The sequence below is a fragment of the Mesoplodon densirostris genome, chromosome 17 (genome assembly GCF_025265405.1).
Source record: "Mesoplodon densirostris isolate mMesDen1 chromosome 17, mMesDen1 primary haplotype, whole genome shotgun sequence".
In the NCBI taxonomy this organism is placed as follows: Eukaryota; Metazoa; Chordata; class Mammalia; order Artiodactyla; family Ziphiidae; genus Mesoplodon; species Mesoplodon densirostris.
The window spans coordinates 6,158,037-6,181,750 of NC_082677.1; the positions used below are offsets into that span (position 1 = coordinate 6,158,037).

At 43.5% G+C, this 23,714-nt stretch overlaps 1 protein-coding gene across 3 annotated transcripts in view; it reads left to right on the plus strand.

Moving 5' to 3' along the window:
* The first annotated feature begins 393 nt into the window (after window positions 1-393).
* Window positions 394-23,714, plus strand: part of MTUS2 (microtubule associated scaffold protein 2) — a 323,316-nt gene continuing 299,995 nt past the window's right edge. For 2 of the 3 annotated variants that reach the window (XM_060080134.1, XM_060080135.1), the window contains exons 1-2: window positions 412-2,622; window positions 7,481-7,721. In XM_060080134.1, the coding sequence (XP_059936117.1) occupies window positions 412-2,622; window positions 7,481-7,721 (2,452 nt within the window). Of the gene's footprint in view, window positions 2,623-7,480; window positions 7,722-23,714 lie in introns of all 3 variants that reach the window. The other variant, XM_060080136.1, reaches the window with a different exon arrangement.

Sequence of the window (23,714 nt, forward strand, 5' to 3'; positions counted from 1 at the left end):
TGGCCAGCAGGAGCCCCTGTCTAAAAGGCTTTTGAGAAATAGTTCCTGGATTGAGTGAATGAAGTAGTAGTAGGAAAGTGAGGAATAAATCTGTGTTTACCATGCTTCTTTTTTCTCCCGAGACTCTATATCTGTCAATCTAGCGCGCTTTTCTTTTTATTTCTCTCTAGGTCTCGTGGGCTAATTGGCTCTCGTTCAGCTGGAACCTAACAGATAAGTCATCCTGCTGTGTCAAGACAATGCCCAGTTTTAAAACTGCTCTGAAAATGATGAAGGCAGGATCGCCCAGTGATGCTGTCAGGGGGCAACAAGCAGCTTGAGAATTCCCTGTTCACCAGGTAGCAGCTTGAAGGAAGCCACTTTCCATTAAGGAGGACTGCATGGCAGGCAGCCCCCACTGAAGGCTGGAAAATGAGTGTCCCAGTGGCTCCTAAGAAATCATGTTACCCTGAGTTACGGGACAACAGAAATGGAGTGAAAAACAATAATGAGAGCGTCCTAAGTCTGGGAGACACGAATGCCAACCCCATCACGTTGGAGGTCAGCTCCTCTCCCGATGAGCCTGTGACATGTGCCCTGACAGATGAAATTGGAAGTGCAAATTCAAGGGGGCCAGAAAGTAGCACCCGTGTCCAGAAGGAGTTTCACCCCCTTCAGGGCTTTTCGAAGGCATCTCAGGTTGGCCCTGCCAGCCTGAAGGATTTTAAATTTTCTCCGATGGCTCAGAGAGAACGGAATGAAGAGCCCATGCTGGAGAGAGGCACAGATCCCCTGCAGGCCCCTCGGGGTCTTCAGGGACAATGTCAACCAAGTTGGAGGACTGTCACAGGTGAGGCCAGCCCAGAGGTTTCGGCTCAGAGGGAGGTTGACATTCCCCGGCATGTTCCCAAGGATAAGTTGGCCAAGACCCTTGACAATGCGGAATTGAGGAGGCATTCTTTGGAGAGAGCCAGCAGCTCTGCTGTAGCAGTGGACATGCTTACCGAGGAGTGGGCTGGGGGCCTGGCCTGGCCGCTTCCACAGCCTGCAGTGCTGGGGTCCCCAGAAGCCCCCCGTCCGGTACCCAGTGGTGGGGAGGGGCCGCAGAAGATGGGGGCAGCCCCTTCTCCGGGGCTGGCTTGTCTTCCAGCTGATGGTCCCTCAGAGGGAAGGAGCTCACGTCATCCTAAACCATCTACCTCAGTAATCAAGGAGACCACCCCCTTAGAGACCCAGCCGGATGGGGGACAGGTACCCAAAGTTAGCACCCAGAGCACAGAGCCTTCTGCCCACCCAGAGTGCGCTCCCAGCCCCTCTTCAGCCTCGAAAGACGCCCTGAGGAAGCCAGAAGCACAGTCAGGTCAGGGGAAGCCCGAGCCCAAGATGGAGCTGAAACTTGTCCAGCTCAGGGCCGTGCAGGAGTTCCCATCCACCCAGGCAGAGGGGCTGGGATGTCCTCAGGAGGATGGCGTGTCATCCCTAGGGAGAAGGGAGCCGTGTACAGAGGAAGCACAGCAAGAAGTCTTGGCTGCTGCACACAGCGGTCCCCACCCGCCGGGTATGGGAAGAGGCAGGGGCGAGCAGGAAAAGAGAGGTGAGGGGGGGTCTCTCCATACCACCCCCAAGCCGAGCCCCACTTCCTCGGGAGCTGCTGAGCATCAGCCCACGGGCAGAAGTTCACCAAGTGCAGCTAGGAAACCGGGTGAAGCCCCATCCAGCAGCGTTTCACCCAGGGATGGTCACGTCGCTTTTGTTCCTGGTGATTCGACTGACAGCAGGCCCTCAGGTGCCAGTGAGGAGAGAGGGGTCCTGGGCGGTGGGAATGGGGATGGTGCTACGGTTTTTAATTCAGATCGTTCTGTTGGAGAGAGCGGAACTGGGGTCCCTGAGCCCCCCGACCCTCCAAGCAGCAGCTCAGAAGCCGGGGAAAGCACAGAGATCGCTACATCTGTTGCTGAGACTAGGAACCGTCTAGAGACTGCAGTGAAGACTGAAAGCACCCCCCAGGCAAGAGCAGATTCTCTTCCCGGAGTCCCAGCGCCCCTCCACCCAGAGGCAACTGTGAATGTGGCCCGCCAGCCCGTGCAACCCAGCAGCCGCTTTCCGGACTTGGGCACCTTGAATGTGGACACAGGGGTCCCCCCGGCTGCCCCGCCTTCTGCCAACAGCTCCAGGTTGTCACACGCTTCCCTGAAAGTGCCTGACAAGAACCCCTGCCCTGGTGGGATCCCCAAGCCTGGCCTCACCCGTCCCGAGGACACACCTGCCTCACAGGAGGGAACGGAGGGTCCCCAGGTTGAAAAGGCGGAAGAAAGGGCGGATCCCCGGCCCATTGTTATGCCCAAGCCCAAGCATGTGAGGCCCAAGATCATCACCTACATCCGGAGGAGCCCTCAGGCCCTTGGCCAGGTGGACGCGTCTCTGGTTCCCGTGGGGCTACCTTATGCCCCGCCCTCGTGTAATGTGCCTCTCCCCAAAGAGGAGAAGGCGGCAGGTGGAGACCTGAAGCCGGCCGCCAGCCTGTACGACAAGTTCAAGCCAGACCTGCAGAGGCCCCGGGTGTTCAGCTCCGGACTGGTGGTGTCTGGGATCAAGCCCCCGGGACACCCCTTCAGTCAAATGAGTGAAAAGTTTTTACAGGAGGTAAGAGAATGTCACTGTGATACGGTGTATAAGTTGAACATCCTAAAGTTTGTTGTGTATTTTCGATGAATTGTGAAAACAGAATTTCCTCTCTTAGCAAATTGCAGATTCTGATGGATGCACTTGTACAGAAATGGATGATTTTAGCTAGAGGAGGTCATAGGCAAATGGACACTTTCAATTAGAAGAGTTTGATGATCAGAATGAGATAGAGCTAACGTCTGAAGAGAGTCACTTAAATTCCACCTGACATAATACGTAAAAATTAGATAAGTATGCATTTAAATTGGCTTCCTTGTTTAAATAAGTGAGCATAATTCTTCTATAAACTAGGGCAATGGAAAAAAATCCAAAATAAATATATTGTTCAAATTAGTCCGACTTCATCCTCTGAGGGGGAGTATATATTTCCCTTATGGGAGAATCTTGTTTTCGTCCATGTCAGGAGCACAGTGAGTACAAAATAATGTGTTAGGCATGGGCTCTGTTTTAAGTCAAAACAATAATTACAACTAGCATTTAGTTGAGTGTCTACTATGCATTGGGCCCACATAACATCACACTTACTCTTTGCCCGTCTTCACTACTCCTTACAGTGATTCTCTGGAGGGCGGGATTGTGGTTCTTTTCATTGTCCAGATGAGGAAGCAGACTTGGAGAGCTCTGAGTCACTCATCCAAGGCAACAAAACAAGGACAGCATTGAGATGCTCACCCAGACCTGCCCAGTCTCCTCACTCTGTGGCCCCTCTCAGTACTGGGGTGCTATGGCGAGTTGTGCTCCCAGAGCTCAGAAAGAAGGTTTTCTCTGGATGCAGTCTCATGGCAGCCAGTGATCAATTAAGAGGAAAGCAGCATCAGATCATTTCTCTCCCTGACACCCTCCACGTCTGCTCAGGCCACTCAGAACACGGGCTGGAGCCTATAGGATGCTCAGCTGTTAGGATGCACTCGATCTGGCTCCTTTGCTTCCTGACCACCTCGCCTTCCTTCGCTCCCTCTCTCCCTCTGCTACCTCAGGGCCTTTGCACTTCCCTCTGCTCAGAATATTTTTCTCCCAGATATCTGAATGTCTTTCTCCTTCACGTTCTTTAGGTCTCTGTTCAATGATCACTTCATTGGAGTCTTTCTTTTGTAACAGTTCGTTAAATAAAGTAATTTTGTACCCTCCCCCCCGAAACAAAAAGATACCCTAGATTTTTCTCTGCAAAACACAACTGTGAAAGAAACTTTATTTGCAGATGTAGGCAAAAATGCTGTTACTGTTCTATCTCTTTGACCCTTCTTAATTTTTTTATGTATGTTTCCTTTCTTTGTTGCTTCCACTCTCTCCATAAAATACACAGTGATGTCTACTATTAGATGCACATCCCCCCCAAATATTCTCTATTCTTAATCCTGTAGAAGCCACCCGAAGTTTCCAGGAAGTGGGATAGTATGAGTGTTTGTGCAGCTTTAGTAGTGCCGAGGGGTTTGGGGAGACCCCGTTGGTGTGGGGACAGCAGTGCCACTGTGCACCAACGGCTCTGAGGACCACTTCCTGCTGTAATCAGAGCATTCGAGGCCCAGGTCCTTTCCTCAGGCTACAGGGTAGAGCAGAGAAGCGCCAGGGGTTGTGCTGGGCTCATTTCTGCGGTAGTCTCTAATCACAAGTGGAGAATGGGCTGGCCTTTGCCCTTTGCTCCTGTAGCTGTGACTTGGTGTAACCCAGAGAGTCCCCCTCCTGTGTTCAGCCCCCGGAAGTGGCTCTGAAGGTCATCGTGGGTCTAGTCATGCCAGGAGGATAATGTACGCTGACTTGTTTAGGCTGCTTTCTGCTCTCAGCTATCATGAGGCCTCTGGGACACTCCCTCCTATTGACATCTTGGGGGAATCCTTTTTTTAAAAAAAATTAATTAATTAATTAAGTTAGTTTGGGCTGTGTTGGGTCTTCGTTTCTGTGCAAGGGCTTTCTCTAGTTGCAGCGAGCGGGGGCCCCTCTTCATCGCGGTGCGCGGGCCTCTCACTATCGCGGCCTCTCTTGTTGCGGAGAGACGCGCAGGCTCCAGACGCGCAGGCTCAGTAGTTGTGGCTCACGGGCCTAGCTGCTCCGCGGCATGTGGGATCTTCCCAGGTCAGGGCTCGAACCCGTGTCCCCTGCATTGACAGGCGGATTCTCAACCACTGCGCCACCAGGGAAGCCCTGGAATCCTTTTAATTGCTGGTGTAAGTGGGGGGAAGGGAACAAGAGTGAGAGGACCCAGTGAGGTTGTGTGCTTACAGCATACAGGTGTGTGATTAGGGCTGAACCCTGCTGCTCCTCCCTGGTACCGCCTCATCACTGTAGGACACTGTGCCTGTCAGAGCTCTCCAGAGAAACAGATTGTATATACAGGTGTGTATATGTATGTATGTATGTATGTATCTTTCTGCCTGTTGAGACTTTAAGGAATTGGTGCATGCAGTTGTGGAGACTGGCACCTCCAAAATATGCAGGGTGGGCTGGCAGGCTGGAGGCCTAGGGGAGCGTTGAGGCTGCAGTTTCAATTCAAAAGCCATCTGCTGGGAGGTTTCCCTCTTCAAGGGAGGTCTTTTTCTATTAAGGCCTTCAGCTGATTGGATGAGGCCCACCCACATGATGAAGAGTAATCTCCTTTATTCAGGGTCTACTGAATTAAATGTTGATCTCATCTGAAACACAGCACTAGAGAAACATCTAGGATAATCTTTAACCACATATCTGGGTGATGTGGGCTATCACGTTGACAAAATGAGCCGTCACAAGCCCTCTCCTTGCACTAGCTTCTCAGTGAAGCCTCTGCATTTGCCCCATTGTCTCCCCAGCCTGCCGTCCCCTGAGAACAGGACAGGGCAGATAGGAAGAGGGACAGTCCAGTAAGAACTTAGTTGCTTGTGGTGTGTGCCTTGATGGATTTTAGGAGTTTGTTTGAAATCACAAGGATTCTTTAGTTTCAGAATTATTTCTGTAAAACTACTTCATTAGAGAAAGAGGAAAAAAACCCATTTGGGGTTAATCTCTCTGTGTTTATGATGGTACGGTGATACCTGCTGTGTTCTGTCAATAAAGATGAAAGAAAAGAGTGTGAAGCTTTTTGTAGACTCTCCTGTTTTATTAAAAATGCATAGATTAGGCATCTAAGGAGTACTTTTCACCTTTTCAAAAAATTTGTTATCTTACCAGAGACAAATTACCCAACAAAATGGCAGGCATTGAGGTTCCTGAAATTGTTAAGGTCATATTCAAATGATGGAATGATGGATTTTGACCCCTGAAACCTATACAGTTGGAAAGAACAGAATAATTACTGAGATAAGACATTGCAATCCTAAAAACCTGACAGATGTAGGTTAGAAATGATAATAATTTCTTCATGGGAGCACCTGATAAAAGCAATGAGCAATGACACCAAACATTTAGACACTAAAATAAAAAAAATTGAGCAAATATGAGTATAATCGAAAAACCAAAGATTGACATTAAGAAAGTAAGTAGAAAATGGTAAAAATTTTATCAGAGAGCAGATGTAGAATGTTCTTTCACAGGAATATAATTTGCTGGGGCCTGAATTCCATCTACATACTATAGCAATCATGCATATTTTACAATGTGATTATGATAAAACTTTTAAGGCCTCATCTTTTGTTTCAATAACGTCAATTTAACTTCGTATCTATTTCAACAGTAAAAGAGTATTAAATTAAGGGTTTATCTCTTCAGCAGCCTGGATCAAAGCTTTATAGCCCCTATTAAAGAATATTGTTAAATGCCTGTGATTCCTGGATAGAGGTTTGACACGTAAAATGTATTATGATTTAGAGCAGAGTTAGTTAACATCTATGTCTTTTCATACATAGCCTCTGGCACTTTTTTTTTAACTTAAAGGAAATAAGATTATTTTGTTGTCTTTTTTTTTTTTTTTTTTTTTACTTTTAACATGAAGAAACACTGATACTATGAACAGGCTTTGTGAGTACAGAATTGCATATATAAAAGGTAGCCATCAATTGTATTCTAATCCAAACTGTTAATCACAGGCGATAGTAACATGCTGTTATGTTGTTAGATTCAGGAAAGAATGAAACATGATTCCTTTATTTAATAGATGTTTGTTGATTTCAGCTCTGTGCTAGACATTGTTCTAGGTGCTATGAATTCAGCAGTCAGCAAGACTCTGCCCCAAAACTTCCATTCTAGTGAAACTTGCTCAGACATTCCTGGAGGCAACACCTTACTAGGGAAGACAATCAGAGGTAATTCACAGTCTCTCATTTTTAATTATGTAAAAAGAATGTAGAAGCCTGAAAACACATCTTTCCATTAACCTCTCTATTCTTCCAAATAACCTTTTCCCCCTCATTAACAATGCATATTTTATTTCCTAAGTAGCCTAATAAAGACTTAACATAAATTGTTAAGGTTCATCAACTTACTGTAAGACTAGGTCACCAGGAAAACTGTGCCTTTTCTCCTTAGGAATAATGAGACTGTCACAGTTCCATGAACATGTGCTAAATTCTTTCCTTGCGTCATTGACATCTTTCGTTTACAGATTAACTACTTGCACAAATGCCAATGATTTTGTAGTGATCAAATTTAAAAATCTGATGGAGGGAATTCTTTTTCCTCCCAGCAAAATGTAGATTCATAGAGTATTAAAACCAGCATATACCTAAGGGATCATCCAGTTGTTGTCAACTTAGAGATGAAGACATTGGGCCCAGAGAAGGTAAGAGATGGGTGATGGAGCAGCTCAGCGGTTCCAGGGTGGTCGCTGTTGGAGCCTTGGTCTCCGGACCAGGCTCAGCACTCATCCTGTGATGTGCGGTTCTCTGACTGAGCTTCTTGTCATTTATCATAGGTTACAGAACGCCCTGGAAAAGAAGAATTTTGTTCTCCTCCCTATACTCACTACGAAGTTCCTCCAACTTTCTATCGATCGGCCATGCTCCTTAAGCCCCAGTTGGGATTGGGTGCAATGTCACGTTTACCATCTGCCAAGAGCAGGATCCTGATCGCGAGCCAGAGGTCTTCAGCGAGTGCCATTCACCCACCAGGAACCATAGCGGCAGCTGCCAGCCTCTACAGTTCTGACCCTGCAGGTAAACCAATGCCACAGGGACTGCTTTTTCCTGCTGTACTTTTAAATAGTAATCGCATAAAATGATGGTAACTGTCTAAGGTATGAATGCCTCTCCTTCTATTTTTTTTTTTCAATTTTTTTTTAAATTTTTTGCTTTATAACAAATTTAGTCAGTTATACATATACATATGTTTCCATATCCCCTCCCTTTTGCATCTCCCTCCCACCCTCCCTATCCCACCCCTCCAGGCGGTCACAAAGCACCGAGCTGATCTCCCTGTGCTCTGCGGCTGCTTCCCACTAGCTATCTACCTTACGTTTGGTAGTGTATATATGTCCATGGTGCTCTTTCACTTTGTCACAGCTTACCCTTCCCCCTCCCCATATCCTCAAGTCCATTCTCTAGTAGGTCTGTGTCTTTATTCCTGTCTTACCCCTATGTTCTTCATGACATTTTTTTCCTTAAATTCCATATATATGTGTTAGCATACAGTATTTGTCTTTCTCTTTCTGACTTACTTCACTCTGTATGACAGACTCTAGGTCTATCCACCTCATTACAAATAGCTCAATTTCATTTCTTTTTATGGTGGAGTAATATTCCATTGTATATATGTGCCACATCTTCTTTATCCATTCATCTGATGATGGACACTTAGGTTGTTTCCATCTCCGGGCTATTGTAAATAGGGCTGCTATGAACATTTTGGTACATGTCTCTTTTTGAATTATGGTTTTCTCAGGGTATATGCCCAGTAGTGGGATTGCTGGGTCATATGGTAGTTCTATTTGTAGTTTTTTAAGGAACCTCCATACCGTTCTCCATAGCGGCTGTACCAATTCACATTCCCACCAGCAGTGCAAGAGTGTTCCCTTTTTTCCACACCCTCTCCAGCATTTATTGTTTCTAGATTTTTCGATGATGGCCATTCTGACTGGTGTGAGATGATATCTCATTGTAGTTTTGATGTGCATTTCTCTAATGAGTAAAGATGTTGAGCATCCTTTCATGTGTTTGTTGGCAGTCTGTATATCTTCTGTGGAGAAATGTCTATTTAGGTCTTCTGCCCATTTTTGGATTGGGTTGTTTGTTTTTTTGTTATTGAGCTGCATGAGCTGCTTATAAATTTTGGAGATTAATCCTTTGTCAGTTGCTTCATTTGCAAATATTTTCTCACATTCTGAGGGTTGTCTTTTGGTCTTGTTTATGGTTTCCTTTGCTGTGCAAAAGCTTTTAAGTTTCATTAGGTCCCATGTGTTTATTTTTGTCTTTATTTCCATTTCTCTAGGAGGTGGGTCAAAAAGGATCTTGCTGTGATTTATGTCATAGAGTGTTCTGCTTATGTTTTCCTCTAAGAGTTTGATAGTGTCTGGCCTTACATTTAGGTCTTTAATCCATTTTGAGCTTATTTTTGTGTATGGTGTTAGGGAGTGATCTAATCTCATACTTTTACATGTCCCTATCCAGTTTTCCCAGCACCACTTATTGAAGAGACTGTCCTTTCTCCACTGTACATTCCTGCCTCCTTTATCAAAGATAAGGTGACCATATGTCCGTGGGTTTAACTCTGGGCTTTCTATCCTGTTCCATTGATCTATCTTTCTGTTTTTGTGCCAGTACCATACTGTCTTGATTACTGTAGCTTTGTAGTATAGTCTGAAGTCAGGGAGCCTGATTCCTCCAGCTCCATTTTTCGTTCTCAAGATTGCTTTGGCTCTTCGGGGTCTTTTGTGTTTCCATACAAATTGTGAAATTTTTTGTTCTAGTTCTGTGAAAAATGCCAGTGGTAGTTTGATAGGGATTGCATTGAATCTGTAGATTGCTTTGGGTAGTAGAGTCATTTTCACAATGTTGATTCTTCCAATCCAAGAACATGATACATCTCTCCATCTATTTGTATCATCTTTAATTTCTTTCATCAGTGTCTTATAATTTTCTGCATACAGGTCTTTTGTCTCCTTAGGTAGGTTTATTCCTAGATATTTTATTCTTTTTGTTGCAATGGTAAATGGGAGTGTTTCCTTGATTTCACTTTCAGATTTTTCATCATTAGTATATAGGAATGCCAGAGATTTCTGTGCATTAATTTTGTATCCTGCAACTTTACCAAATTCATTGATTAGCTCTAGTAGTTTTCTGGTAGCATCTTTAGATTCTCTATGTATAGTATCATGTCATCTGCAAACAGTGACAGCTTTACTTCTTCTTTTCCAATTTGGATTCCTTGTATTTCCTTTTCTTCTCTGATTGCTGTGGCTAAAACTTCCAAAACTATGTTGAATAAGAGTGGTGAGAGTGGGCAACCTTGTCTTGTTCCTGATCTTAGTGGAAATGGTTTCAGTTTTTCACCATTGAGGACGATGTTTGCTGTGGGTTTGTCATATATGGCCTTTATTATGTTGAGGAAAGTTCCCTCTATGCCTACTTTCTGCAGGGTTTTTATCATAAATGGGTGTTGAATTTTGTTGAAAGCTTTCTCTGCATCTATTGAGATGATCATATGGTTTTTCTCCTTCAATTTGTTAATATGGTGTATCACGTTGATTGATTTGCGTATATTGAAGAATCCTTGCATTCCCGGAATAAACCCCACTTGATCATGGTGTATGATCCTTTTAATGTGCTGTTGGATTCTGTTTGCTAGTATTTTGTTGAGGATTTTTGCATCTATGTTCATCAGTGATATTGGCCTGTAGTTTTCTTTCTTTGTGACATCCTTGTCTGGTTTTGGTATCAAGGTGATGGTGGCCTCGTAGAATGAGTTTGGGAGTGTTCCTCCCTCTGCTATATTTTGGAAGAGTTTCAGAAGGATAGGTGTTAGCTCTTCTCTAAATGCTTGATAGAATTTGCCTGTGAAGCCATCTGGTCCTGGGCTTTTGTTTGTTGGAAGATTTTTTATCACAGTTTCAATTTCAGTGCTTGTGATTGGTGTATTCATATTTTCTATTTCTTCCTGATTCAGTCTTGGCAGGTTGTGCATTTCTAAGAATTTGTCCATTTCTTCCAGGTTGTCCATTTTATTGGCATAGAGTTGCTTATAGTAATCTCTCATGATCTTTTGTATTTCTGCAGTGTCAGTTGTTACTTCTCCTTTTTCATTTCTAATTCTATTGATTTGAGTCTTCTCCCTTTTTTTCTTGATGAGTCTGGCTAATGGTTTATCAATTATGTTTATCTTCTCAAAGAACCAGCTTTTAGTTTTATTGATCTTTGCTATCGTTTCCTTCATTTCTTTTTCATTTATTTCTGATCTGATCTTTATGATTTCTTTCCTTCTGCTAACTTTGGGATGTTTTTGTTCTTCTGTCTCTAATTGCTTTAGGTGCAAGGTTAGGTTGTTTATTCGAGATGTTTCCTGTTCCTTAAGGTGGGATTGTATTGCTATAAACTTCCCTCTTAGAACTGCTTTTGCTGCATCCCATAGGTTTTGGGTCGTCGTGTCTCCATTGTCATTTGTTTCTAGGTATTTTTTAATTTCCTCTTTGATTTCTTCAGTGATCACTTCGTTATTAAATAGTGTATTGTTTAGCCTCCATGTGTTTGTATTTTTTACAGCTCTTTTCCTGTAATTGATATCTAGTCTCATAGCATTGTGGTCGGAAAAGATACTTGATACAATTTCAATTTTCTTAAATTTACCAAGGCTTGATTTGTGACCCAAGATATGATCTATCCTGGAGAATGTTCCATGAGCACTTGAGAAAAATGTGTATTCTGTTGTTTTTGGATGGAGTGTCCTATAAATATCAATTAAGTCCATCTTGTTTAATGTATCATTTAAAGCTTGTGTTTCCTTATTTATTTTCATTTTGGATGATCTGTCCATTGGTGAAAGTGGGGTGTTAAAGTCCCCTACTATGATTGTGTTACTGTCATTTTCTCCTTTTATGGCTGTTAGTATTTGCCTTATGTATTGAGGTGCTCCTATGTTGGGTGCATAAATATTTACAATTGTTATATCTTCTTCTTGGATCGATCCCTTGATCATTATGTAGTGTCCTTCTTTGTCTCTTCTAGTAGTCTTTATTTTAAAGTCTATTTTGTCTGATACGAGAATTGCTACTCCAGCTTTCTTTTGGTTTCCAGTTGCATGGAATATCTTTTTCCATCCCCTTACTTTCAGTCTGTATGTGTCTCTAGGTCTGAAGTGGGTCTCTTGTAGACAGCATATATATGGGTCTTGTTTTTGTATCCATTCAGCCAATCTGTATCTTTTGGTGGGAGCATTTAGTCCATTTACATTTAAGGAAATTATTGATATGTATGTTCCTATTCCCATTTTCTTAATTGTTTTGGGTTCATTATTGTAGGTCTTTTCCTTCTGTTGTGTTTCTTGCCTAGAGAAGTTCCTTTAGCATTTGTTGTAAAGCTGGTTTGGTGGTGCTGAACTCTCTCAGCTTTTGCTTGTCTGTAAAGGTTTTAATTTCTCCATCAAATCTGAATGAGATCCTTGCTGGGTAGAGAAATCTTGGTTGCAGGTTTTTCTCCTTCATCACTTTAATTATGTCCTGCCACTCCCTTCTGGCTTGTAGAGTTTCTGCTGAGAGATCAGCTGTTATCCTGATGTGGATTCCCTTGTGTGTTATTTGTTGTTTTTGCCTTGCTGCTTTTAATATGATTTCTTTGTGTTTAATTTTTGACAGTTTGATTAATATGTGTCTTGGCGTATTTCTCCTTGGATTTATTCTGTATGGGACTCTCTGTGCCTCCTGGACTTGATTAACTATTTCCTTTCCCATATTAGGGAAGTTTTCAACTATAATCTCTTCTAATATTTTCTCAGTCCCTTTCTTTTTCTCTTCTTCTTCTGGAACCCCTATAATTCGAATGTTGGTGCGTTTAATGTTGTCCCAGAGGTCTCTGAGACTGTCCTCTGTTCTTTTCATTCTTTTTTCTTTATTTTGCTCTGCAGCAGTTATTTCCACTATTTTATCTTCCACCTCACTTATCCGTTCTTCTGCCTCAGTTATTCTGCTATTGATCCCATCTAGAGTATTTTTTATTTCATGTATTGTGTTTTTAATCGATGCCTGATTCATCTTTAGTTCTTCTAGGTCCTTGTTAACTGTTTCTTGCATTTTGTCTATTCTATTTCCAAGATTTTGGATCTTGGAAATAGAATCTTGGATCATCTTTACCATCATTATTCTGAATTCTTTTTCAGGTAGACTGCCTATTACCTCTTCATTTGTTAGATCTGGTGGGTTTTTATCTTGCTCCTTCTCCTGCTGTGTGTTTTTCTGTCTTCTCATTTTGCTTATGTTACTGTGTTTGGGGTCTCCTTTTTGCAGGCTGCAGGTTCGTAGTTCCCGTTGTTTTTGGTGTCTGTCCCCAGTGGCTAAGGTTGGTTCAGTGGGTTGTGTAGGCTTCCTGGTGGAGGGGACTAGTGCCTGTGTTCTGGTGGATGAGGCTGGATCTTGTCTTTCTGGTGGGCAGGTCCACGTCTGGTGGTGTGTTTTGGGGTGTCTGCGGAGTTTTTATGATTTTAGGCCACCTCTCTGCTAATGCGTGGCGTTGTGTTCCTGTCTTGCTAGTTGTTTGGATTAGGGTGTCCAGCACTGTAACTTGCTGGTCGTTGAGTGAAGCTGGGTGCTGGTGTTGAGATGGAGATCTCTGGAAGATTTTTGCCGTTTGATACTATGTGGAGCTGGGAGGTCTCTTGTGGACCAGTGTCCTGAAGTTGGCTCTCCCACCTCAGAGGCACAGCACTGACTCCTGGCTCCTCAATTTGGGATGATGTGTTGTCTATTCATGTATTCCACAGATGCAGGGTACATCAAGTTGATTGTGGAGCTTTAATCCGCTGCTTCTGAGGCTGCTGGGAGAGGTTTCCCTTTCTCTTCTTTGTTCTCACAGCTCCTGGGTCTCAGCTTTGGATTTGGCCCCGCCTCTGCATGTAGGTCGCCGGAGGGCGTCTGTTCTTCGCTCAGACAGGACAGGGTTAAAGGAGCAGCCTCTTCGGGGACTCTGGCTCACTCAGGCCGGGCGGGAGGGAGGGGCACGGAGTGCGGGGCGAGCCTGCAGCGGCAGAGGTCGGCGTGACGTTGCACCAGCCCGAGGCGCGCCGTGCGTTCTCCCAGGGAAGCCGCCCCTGGATCCCGGGACCCCGGCAGTGGCAGGCTGCACAGGCTCCCGGAAGGGCGGTGTGGACAGTGACCTGCGCTCGCATGCAGGCTTCTTGGCGGCGGCAGCAGCAGCCCCAGCGTCCCACGCCCGTCACTGGGCTCCGCGCTTTCAGTCGCGACTCGCACCCGTCTGTGGAGCCCCTTTAAGCAGCGCTCTTAATCCCCTCTCCTCGCGCACCAGGAAACCAAGAGGGAAGAAAAAGTCTCTTGCCTCTTCGGCAGCTCCAGAGTTTTCCCGGACTCCCTCCCGGCTAGCTGTGGCACATTAGCCCCCTTCAGGCTGAGTTCTCGCCGCCAGCCCCAGTCCTCTCCCTGCGCTCTGACCGAAGCCCGAGCCTCAGCTTCCAGCGCTGCGCGCCCCGGCGGGCGAGCAGACAAGCCTCTCGGGCTGGTGAGTGCCGCTCGGCACCGATCCTCTGTGTGGGGATCTCTCCGCTTTGCCCTACCCAGGTATGTGGGCAGTTTCTTGCCTTTTGGGAGGTCTGGGGTCTTCTGCCAGCGTTCAGTAGGTGTTCTGTAGGAGTTGTTCCACGTGTAGCTGTATTTCTGGTGTATCCGTGGGGAGGAAGGTGATCTCCGCGTCTTACTCTTCCGCCATCTTACCCGGAAGTCCGCCTCTCCTTCTTTAAAAGAGCCTTTTTTCTGTTCTTCCATCTGATTATAGATACAGACATTTGTCAAGACTCATCTATCTGCAACTGTCATTCTCCATGTCACCCTTAAAACGATGGCCCTTGTGACCACCACCTCATTTCTTGTAGTTTCTCCTGTACATCTAGTTTCTCTGATACATCCTATAGACTAGGGTTCGGAAAGGGCCAGATAGTAAATATTTTATGCCTTCTGGGCCATAACGGTCTGTATTGTAATTACGTAGCATGAAAGTAGCCATAGACAGTCCGTGAATGCGTGGGTGCAGCTGTGTTTCAACACAACTTATTTTACAAAAACAGATACAGGCACACCTTGGGTGTGCCTGCAGTTCCGGTTCCAGACCACTGCAATGGAGCAAATATTGCAATAAAGAGAGTCATACGAGTTTTTGGTTTCCCAGCGCATGTAAAAGTTATGTTCACGCTATACTGGAGTCTGTTAAGTTTGCCATAGCATTATGTCTACAAAAACAATGTATCTACCTTAATTAAAAAATACTTTATTTATGAAAAATCCTAACCATCGTCTGAGCCTTCAGCAAGTCGTGGTAGTAACATTAGAGATGACTGATCACAGATTGGTATAACAAGCATAATAATAACTTAAAAGTTTGAAATATAGTGAGAATTACCAAAATGTGACACCAGAAACACAACGTGAGCAATTGCTGTTGGAAAAATGGTGCCGACCATTTTAGTCTAATGGATGAAATAGACAATAAAAAGATAAATGCATAATTGGAAATTGTGATAAGTGTTAGGAAAGCAAGAAGCACAGTGTTTTGAGAAATTGCAGCCAGAAGAGTGCTGTATGTGTGGGACAGAGGTGCTTTAGGGGCAGCCTGTCTGAGGAAGTGGGAAGAATGCATGGGGAGTAATACCAGAAGTTACTCACGGAAGTTGGGTTCTGCTTATTCTACACTGTCTTCAGTAATGTTACAATTTGAATCTTTGTACTTATTTGTCTTCTTTCATATTGTTTTCTCAGAATAGATTATTTGAAGTTTAATTATTGGATAAATACATATCCAAACATTTTTTAAGACTGACTTATTTTCTAGAAAATGCGTAGTAATTATTTTCACACTAGAGTTTCTTGAAAGTCCTTTTCTTTGCCACATCCTTGCCAGTATTGAGTATTACCATTATTATTATTATTATTATTATTATTTTTGGTTTTTTTTTTTTGCATTATGTGGGCCTCTCACTGTTGTGGCCTCTCCCGTTGCGGAGCACAGGCTCCGGACGCGCAGGCCCAGCGGCCATGGCTCACGGGCCCAGCCACTCCGCGGCATGTGGGATCCGCCCAGATCAGGGCACGAACCCGCGTCCCCTGCATCGGCAGGCGGACTCTCAACCACTGCGCCACCAGGGAAGCCCGAGTATTACCATTATTATTACTCCTCCTACTATTATTATTATTGCACTTCTTTTATTATTAGTGGAAGGGAACTTTTTTTTTACCTGTTTGCCATTTTGTGACTTGTCATTTACTCAGGTGATAACTGATGGTCTTAATGGTTAGTTGTTTTCTTGGTAAGCCCTTCTATAAAAAATCAAATTATTTTTTAATGGTTCCCACAGTATATGTATATTATGATGGATCTACCTGCTGTTACATAGCTGCTACAGGTCAATTATGTGTTCAGTCACTCATTCAACAATTAGTACTGTGGGACTGTTACATGTCAGCATTGTTCTAGGTGTGGGCATAAAGCAGTGACAACAGGCAAAAATCCTTGCCACTGTTTTAGAATTTTAAGATGGGGGTAACAAACTTTTTTTTTTTTTTTTTAGTGAATAAATAAAGCACATGGTCTATTGAGAGAAATCACTAGTATTGAAGAAAATGAAACATTAGAGAAGGGGGAATGTTTGGGACAAGAAGGAGGGAGATTCCAATTTTAAATAGGATGGCTGGAAAAGGCCTCCCTGAGCGATAACCTTTAAACCAGTCCCCAAAGGATGGGAGGGAGGGAAGAGCCAGTGCAAAGGCCCTGGGGTGGCAGGAAGGCCAGGGAGGCTGGAGCAGAGGAAGTAGTGGGGAGAGTGGTTGGGGAGGAGAGTAGAGGCGTGGCCGGCACTGAGGGAACTTGCAGAAGGCCTAAGAAGGTCGTAAGGATGTGACTGTTAGTCTGAGTGAGGAGACCATTGGAGGCTTTGGAAGTAGGGCAGTGTGATCTGGGTTTTGTGTAAACAGGACCTCTCTGAGTGCCGGGTTGAGAGTGCGCTCTAAGGGGACAGTTTGTCTGCATATCTCCCTTCCCTTTGCCCCGCACATTCTCACTGCCTCTGACTCTCCAGACTTTGATCTCTGTGTCTTCAACTCACTGTGATGGACAGACTCTCTTTGAGTTCCTCCCTCCTGGGCTCTGGCATGGAGGGTGCCTCCAGGCAGTGAGGTTGGCAGTGATAAGGCTCACCTCATTCGTTTTCCTTCTCCAAAGGATCACATTCCTGTGCTGGTAGTTGTACAGTTTCTGAAAACATTAGTTCTATATATTTTGTTTCATTTTGTAATTGTTTATGGCAGTTTCCATATCAATTAAATCTTTATGGGTGAAGTTGCTTTTACATATTCATCAGAGATTGTTGATGTCGGATGATGTTTGTTGTAGCTAATGAGAAAACTTTCTCTTTTGTGTTTGCTCTTTTAGTTTCAGACTGTGATGGTTGTTTGGGTTTTTTTGTTATTTAAGAATACTTTTAAAATGTTTCTGTATATGGTTGTATTTTGTTTGTAATTTGTGTTTAATTTTGTGCCTGGCATCACATATTCAGCACATTGGGATTCTCTGTCACTCTTACCTTGGTTATTCTTAGATCTTTATTTTACAAGGTCACTCGAGGCTCTGAGCAGCATCACGCTGGCAATGAGAACAGGAGGTAGGAACAGCCCTCGATGCTGCAGCCCGTAATTTAGCATTCACATTCCCAGAACCAGGTGAGGTCCCTCATTCTGAATCCTAAGATCTGGTTTGATACGTGAACTGCATACACTGTATTTTTTTCAGGCCTTAGGTAGGAAAACACTTAGGTCTCCTATAGACAAGTAAACGTGTGACTTAAACTTTGGGAAGAATTCCTGTTGTTTCCACTCCTGCGTTGACTCTGTGAGTACCATTATGTGCATCATGGCTTTAAAGTGGCTTAGAAGAACCAGATGTGCAATAAGTACATGCTACCCCACAAAGCATATTCTTACACAGTTTCTTTGCTATAAATGAATACTCTTTCCTAAGACTCTTAAAGCCTTACAGATCTTTTTGGTTTTTTTGGCCGTGCCACGCAGCATGCGGGATCTTAGTTCCCCGACCAGGGATCGAACCCGTGACCCCTGCAGTGGAAGCACGGAGTCTTAACCACTGGACTGGCAGGGAAGTTCCAAAGTCTTACAGGTTGTAATGTGATTCTGTCTGCTGAAAAATAAATAAACCTAAGCACTTCCTTACTTCTTAGATAATTTCTGTGTTTTTGTATACAGTGTTTTCTGACTCCACAGTCATGCATAAACCTATGAAGTTTTACTGTCATCAGGCCTGGGTATGAAAATCAGGATGCTATTTAAGTACTCAAAGTACAACAGCAGACGGTTACCTCCCTTTAGGTGGACATAAACTCTGTACTAGTGAAACCTAAGATTGTATATAAAAACAGTTCATTATTAGATCCTTCACATCTAAAGAGTTAAAAAGATAGTTCTTTTCTGTACTGCCTTTTTAGTAGATTTATATATGTTTTATGTTCCTTTTTCTGGAAAACATCTCTCATGGCATTATGTAATACATTATGTAAAAAAATGTTAACCTGTATACAACATATCAGGATGTAATTTGTTTTCATGAAAATAACTATACCCAGTGTTGCTGAAAGCATGACGTTTTTGTGTCAGCCAGTGCACCCTGAAAGAACTATAATATTTTTTGATAGGGATAAAGTGTCAGAATAGAAGTTTTTTAAAGACTGGATGAGGAATACTTTATTCTATAAATAACCAGAGAAGTTCAATCAGATAAGTTGAGACAGTTTTTCTCAACTTATATTCAGTTTTCTTATGAATTCTGCGTATTAAAATAAATTTTATTTTAGAGTTCAACATACCTCTTTGGTAATTGTTATCAAAAGGCAGGTTGAATCCTGCCAAATTTTAAAATGTAGGCTATTAAGTTAATGTAATATATATTGAAGACTTGATTGGAACAATTTTAAAACACAAGCACAGTAGTGGTTGTGGAGAGCTCTGAGTGGTCTTGATGATGTCAGAAATGTAGCAAATTGTAAGCATATACTCAATATTTCTAAAGGAAGAATTCTGAGGTGAGAGCATTATCCCCACTTTGTGGGGATACAGAGAGTTTAACCAGTGATTACAACAGGAAGAGAGACATACTTGATAGAGACATGCAGAATGCATGTGAGGGGGCTCTCCAACTCAGCTCGGGCGGGTTGGGGCTCTGGAAAGATTTTCCAGATGAGGTGAGTTGAATTGAATTTTGCAGGATAAATAGGAGTTTACCAGAAGGGGTAACGGTAGAATGTGTGTCTGTCAGAGAAAGAGGTCATCAGTTTGGGCGATTCAGATCTCTTACAAGGACCGATCACTCAGTAGGGAGGACTGGAGGATGCTTGGTAGGGTGGGGCGAGCGATGGACAGTTAGTCATTGGACACATGCGGAGTTTGAGGTTCCTTGGGAACATTCAGGTAGAAATTTCCCGAGGGCAGAAATGGGGACTGGAGAGAAGTTGGAGCCGAAGGTCAGTGTAGGAGTCATTGCCACCTGGATGTGAGTTGAAGCCGTGCAAATGGATGAGCAGGGTCAGGGCGGGAGAGGGAGGACGGAGTAAGGAAGGGGTCAAGAAGCGGACTTTGTGTCCACGTTTCAGGAGTAACTGAAGAAGGACGCCTGCAGGAGGCAGGAGACTGCAGGGTGGGTGGGTGGAGGCCACTGGGAAAACGTAGCGTTGGAGTCTAAGGAAGGGGGAGCTTCCAAGGTAGAAAGTGGTCAAGCCTGTCTCACAGAAGACAGGACAAGGAAAAATGCAAAGAGGCTGGGATCGGAAATTAGGAAGCAGTTGGTGACCTAGTTCCGAATGAGCAATTTTAGTAAAACGTGGGGTGGAAGTCACGTCTTAGTAAGGCTGAGAAGTGAATGAAAAGTGAGGAAGTGGAAGCAATGAGAATAGACTGCTGTTTCTAAAAAGGCGACGGTGGAGGAGAGCCCTGGGCACTCGCCGCCGCAGGGGAAGCAGGGCTGCGTGTTGTTTTGTTTTTCAGAGCCTGTGCAAGAGGTTGGACTCAGTTGAATTGTGAGTGATAGGGAGTGGCCTGGGGGGAGAGGCTGAAGGGTGTGGTGGTGTTAACTGTTGGAGCAAGGTGCCCAGGTGGGTGGCAAACAGTGAGATCGCGATCCCACGTGGAGGGTGAACCTTGGAACAGAAGCAGAGCATTGATTCTCGTGAGACAAAGGAAGGGAGAAAGAGAAGAAACATGTGGGCGAGGTGTTAATTCCTGTGTTAAGAATGAGAGTAGAGAATGAAATATGCCATTTGCAGCAACATGGATGGACCTAAAAATGATCATACTAAGAGCAGTAAGTCAGACAGAGAAAGACAAATAACCACGATATCACTTAATATGTGGAATCTAAAATATGACACAAATGAACTTATCTACGAAATAGAAACAGACTCAAAGACATAGAAAACAAATTTCTGGTTACCAAAGGGGAAAGGGGGCAGGGGGAGGGATAAATTAGTAGTTTGGGATTAACAGATACAAACTACTATATATATAAAGAACAAGGTCCTACTATATAGCAAAGGGAACTATATTCAATATCCTGTAATAAACCATAATGAAAAAGAATATGAAAAAGTGTGTGTGTGTGTATATGTATAACTGAATCACTTTGCTGTACACTAGAAACTAACACAACATTGTAAATCGACTATACTTCGATTTCAAAAAAAGAATGATAACAAGTTTTTTGGCATCGCTTAAGTGCCACATTACTATTTTTATCACAGTTTTACTTAATTTCATGACAACTATAGCATCTACCAAGAAAAATTTAAATCAGGTGGGAAAACGTCCCTATAAGACAAACTGATGAATTCCTGAGATGGTCCAAGACAACATGGCATAACTATGGTTCCTTTGGTGTCTTAATAACACTGGATGACCTTGGGACGAATCTTGGAGGCTTCGGAGGAACCTTTAAGTTTGTACTGGTGTTTGTCTCAGTATATCTCTCTCAATGTCACCCATTTCTACATACTGTTGAAATGGACATTGACAGTGACTATTTTTTTGTTGTGCATTCAGCCAACGAAACCATCCCATCTTTGACTTACTTTCATTGCAACTGAGCATGCCTAAAATGCCCTGCAGAAACTTATTAAAAAAAATGTAAGTTTCCTTGGCCCAGACCCAGAGAGTCAGCTTCAGTGGCCCTGGGGTGCATCACACGCATAACAACTATTCTTCTATTTATTTAGACAAACACTATTAGTATATGTAATGAATATTGAGCACCTACTATGTGTCAGGTTGTTTCAGCAATGAGGATACAACCATGAGGATATAACCATGAACAAGACAGAAGAGATCCCACAGGCAATTATGATGCAGCGTGACTTAGTGCTGGGATGGCAAAGTCTTCTGGGCTCAGAAGAACATAGGAGGGGATCTAACCCCAAGTCGGGGTCCAGGAAAGTTTCTTAGGTGAAGTATGGTATGAAGGAGCAAAGGACTTGAGGTATGGGGGTCAGGGATGAGGAGGTGATGGGAGTGGATGGCAGAGGGAATGCTACATGTGAAGATTGGTATGCCTGGAACATAGGATGTCAAAGAGGGATGAGAAAAAAGAAGATTGTTATGACGTGGTAAGCTGTGTTAAGGAATTGGCCTTTTCTCCTAAGAACAAGATGGTGCCATTAAAGGATATTAAGCAAGGGACTGATAGGATCATATTTCATTTAAAAAATATCTGTTAGACTGAAGTTTGGAGAATGGATTGAGGGACAGGAGTGGGGTGGGGTAACAAGGATGGAGACAGGGACCTTTCAAGAGACCGATGCAGGATACCCTAAATGATAGCCAAGGCGGTGGTAGGGTATAGAGAGAAGTAGATAGGCTCTAGGGGGTGGATTTGACTAACCCCCGACCCTGTGCGTCAAGTTCACATCAGAATAGATTGTGGGAAAATCATTCAAGGACAAAAAGCAAGGCAGAGTAATGGCAGCCCTAACTCAACTCTACAGGCAAAAATCCGCTACTAATTCTAATGGGACACAGCTGAAGGGTACGGACCTTGCCATTAGCTGCTCCATCTATTTGCTTTTTAAAGTGATAGTAAGGATGAGGATGAATCATCTAGATTTTTTTGTTTCGCCATTTTGACCTTGTTTGATATGGACTCTCAAGACTTCTGTCTGATTTATCCTTGTATATGAGCACTCATCACAAAGCTTGTCTTCCCGGATTTTTCTGTACTATGGAAAGGGGCTGTATCCTTGTCTTTATACGTTCTTGTCCTTCCTTAATCCAAAATCATATAAAAACATGATTTCAAAGCAGAGGTTCAGAAGTTGGAGAGTCTTGAGTGGTTTGGGCAGGTAAAGTCTCAAACCGAAGTGAGGGATGGAATCATGCAGTACGTATTTACTGGACACCCACTGTGTCCGGGGCTTTTTGTTTCAAGATGCCTTTTTCTTTCTCCTGGTGCCTGCCTCTGGGACTTTCAGTCCTACAGCTTCTGTTTGCCTTCTCAGCTAGATGTTGTTCTTCTGGAACTTCCCTTCGTCTTTCTCCTGGGATGGATCCATGTGTTTCCTGGTTTGTTTTGCTGGAGTACATCCTCGGTAATTTTCTAAGAGAGGGTTCAGGGAAAGCAAACTCACAGAGTTTTTGCCTTTCTGAGACAGCCTTTAGTCTGCATTCACTAGATCAAATATAATTTTCTAGGTTGAAACTGATTTTCTTTCAAAACATGCAGACTTTCAGGGTTGCTCTAAAGAAACCTGGTGCCAGTCTGAGAAACATATATATATATATATATATATATATATATATATTTTTTTTTTTTTTTTTGGTAGGAGACCTGCTTTTGTTTCTCTCTGGAAGCTTTAGAATCGTCTCTATCCTTGGTGTTTTAATCCTCTGTTTTCTCTGTCTTCCTGGAATTTCTATTATTTGGTTTTTGGACCTCCCAAAGTGATTACTTGTGTCTAGTTTTTCTCACGTTTTCTCTTACCTCATGCTTTCCTTTTTCATTTTAGACCATCTGACTGGACTTTATTTTCTAACACTTCTCTTGAATTGTTGTTTGGGTATTTTTAATTTCCAAGGATGCCGTCTTGGTTTCTGATTGTGTCTTTTCGTAGCAGATTGCGCTTTCTTTAATTGTTGCCATATCTTCCCAAATTTCTCTAGGGATAATTAGATTTTTTTAAAGATAGCTTTTTTTTTTTTAACGTCTTTATTGGAGTATAATTGCTTTACAATAGCATGTAGTTTCTGCTGTATAACAGAGTGAATCAGCTATACGTATACATATATCCCCATATCCTCTCCCTCTTGCATCTCCCTCCCATCCTAAAGATAGCTTTTGTTTCCTGAATTCTCTATATATGCTCAGGGGCAGATTTTCTCTTTGTTTTTCTCAGTTTTTTTGTCGTTTGTGTTATGCCGGCAGCTTTTCTCGAAGTCTTTGTGATCATTCATGCTTACTATTGAGTTGGATGGACATCAAGTCCATTTGTTCGGACTCTTTAGGAATCTGTTTCCCTAACCCTGGGGCTTGGCACGGGGTGGCCAGGTAGGGGTAAATTCCTGGGTGCTGGACACTGCAGGACCTGATGAGGGACACAGTGGGGTGGAGGTTATAGTGTCTCCCTAATCATTTCAGCCTCTCCCTCCTCCTTCCTGGGATCTGAGGCTCTGCGGCCCTGGCTGTCCAGCTGGAGGTCAGCACTTGCTTTTTCCAGGGCAGCACTGCTCTCCCGTCTGCTGCAGGCTGCGCTTTCCTCTGCCTGCCAGTCAGGGGCCTCCGTCTCTGTTCCAGAAACTGTTGAAATATCTGGCTTGGTAAGTACCTGTCTCTTGCCTGTCTCTTGTTCTAGGTTTAAATAGGTAAAGTGCTTAATAGAAGGAGTCAATAAATATTAGCTGTTATTATTAATTGTGCCTCTTAAAATTGAACTACTCTCACCTTAAGGCATCTTTGGTAAGA